Genomic DNA, 1,078 nt, shown 5'->3' on the forward strand with positions numbered 1-1,078 from the left:
AATAGTTGGATGTTGATCTAGCTGTGTTAGAAGCACTAGGCAAGCTCAGGGTCCCCCTACTACTCTGCCACCTTAATTCCTCTACCCTGTTCTTAATGTTTTTTTTTTTTAGATGTTTATTTTTTTTTTAAAGATGTTTATTCTGAAGAAAAAATATACATACCCTGCTGGAAAATAAAGGTACACAAAGTTTAAGGATTGAGAACATGACAATGTTGGTTTTAAAGTAGGTTATCAATCAGAAGATAACCTTATAGATGATAACACCAGTCAACGAGGAAAAATCTTATTTGTTTATTTTCATCAGTAATGTGAAGAAGATAAGCAAATAACTTCGGTTTCCCCAACTTAAATCTTTGGAAGAAATTAAAGAAATATGAAATAAGTGCTCCCATCCACTGATATACACAAGCATTCTGTGGTAAGAACTTTAAGATAGGAACCAATCAGAAGTGTGCATTGTGCATCTGAGAGGCTGGAGCTAGAATAAATAATTTAGGAACTAGGAGTATTGGTCAGCCATGGGATGCTATGATTATTCCCTCTCCTTAGAATTTTGTTCTCTAAGACTGAGAACAATTCTGTTTCTCCAGCATGGGATTGGTACATACATATGTAGCTAAGCTAAGGGCCAAGAACAGCATTTAAGAGCACACCTGATGCAAACCAAATGTATTCCAAGGTGAAGGGTGCTATGACCATTATTTCCTTGGTCAAGGCATGGAGGGAATGTGGACCCAAGCATTGGTACTATTTCCATTATTTCCTACATTCCACAGCCTTTTTACAACCTTCTGTTGTTTGAATATATAAATGACTTTTGGTAAATATTTATTAATTCTGTTCAGCCGTGTTCATGGGTAGAGAGAAGTGAAATAGTAAATGTATAAATTTACTAAATTTTAGAAATTTCAAGCACATGGTTTATCAGAGGGGAGAAGAAAAATTTAGTAAAGAATTTTGCAATTAATCATTATCATCAATATGTGGAATATTTAGGAAGAAGATAGCTATGCACATCAAGGTAAAACGTGGCCTTGAAAAACAGATTTCCATTTCGCTAAGGATGTGCAGGGTC

At 35.1% G+C, this 1,078-nt stretch overlaps 1 protein-coding gene across 1 annotated transcript in view; it reads right to left on the bottom strand.

The window, feature by feature from the left end:
- Nucleotides 1–619: 619 nt before the first annotated feature.
- LOC110589638 (olfactory receptor 49-like) overlaps nt 620–1,078 on the bottom strand; it is a 1,030-nt gene continuing 571 nt past the window's right edge. The window contains exon 2 of the mRNA XM_021700175.2: nt 620–624. Coding sequence (XP_021555850.2) covers nt 620–624 — 5 coding nt within the window. The remainder of the gene's footprint in view (nt 625–1,078) is intronic.

The sequence above is a fragment of the Neomonachus schauinslandi genome, chromosome 6 (assembly GCF_002201575.2).
Source record: "Neomonachus schauinslandi chromosome 6, ASM220157v2, whole genome shotgun sequence".
Lineage (NCBI taxonomy): Eukaryota > Metazoa > Chordata > Mammalia > Carnivora > Phocidae > Neomonachus > Neomonachus schauinslandi.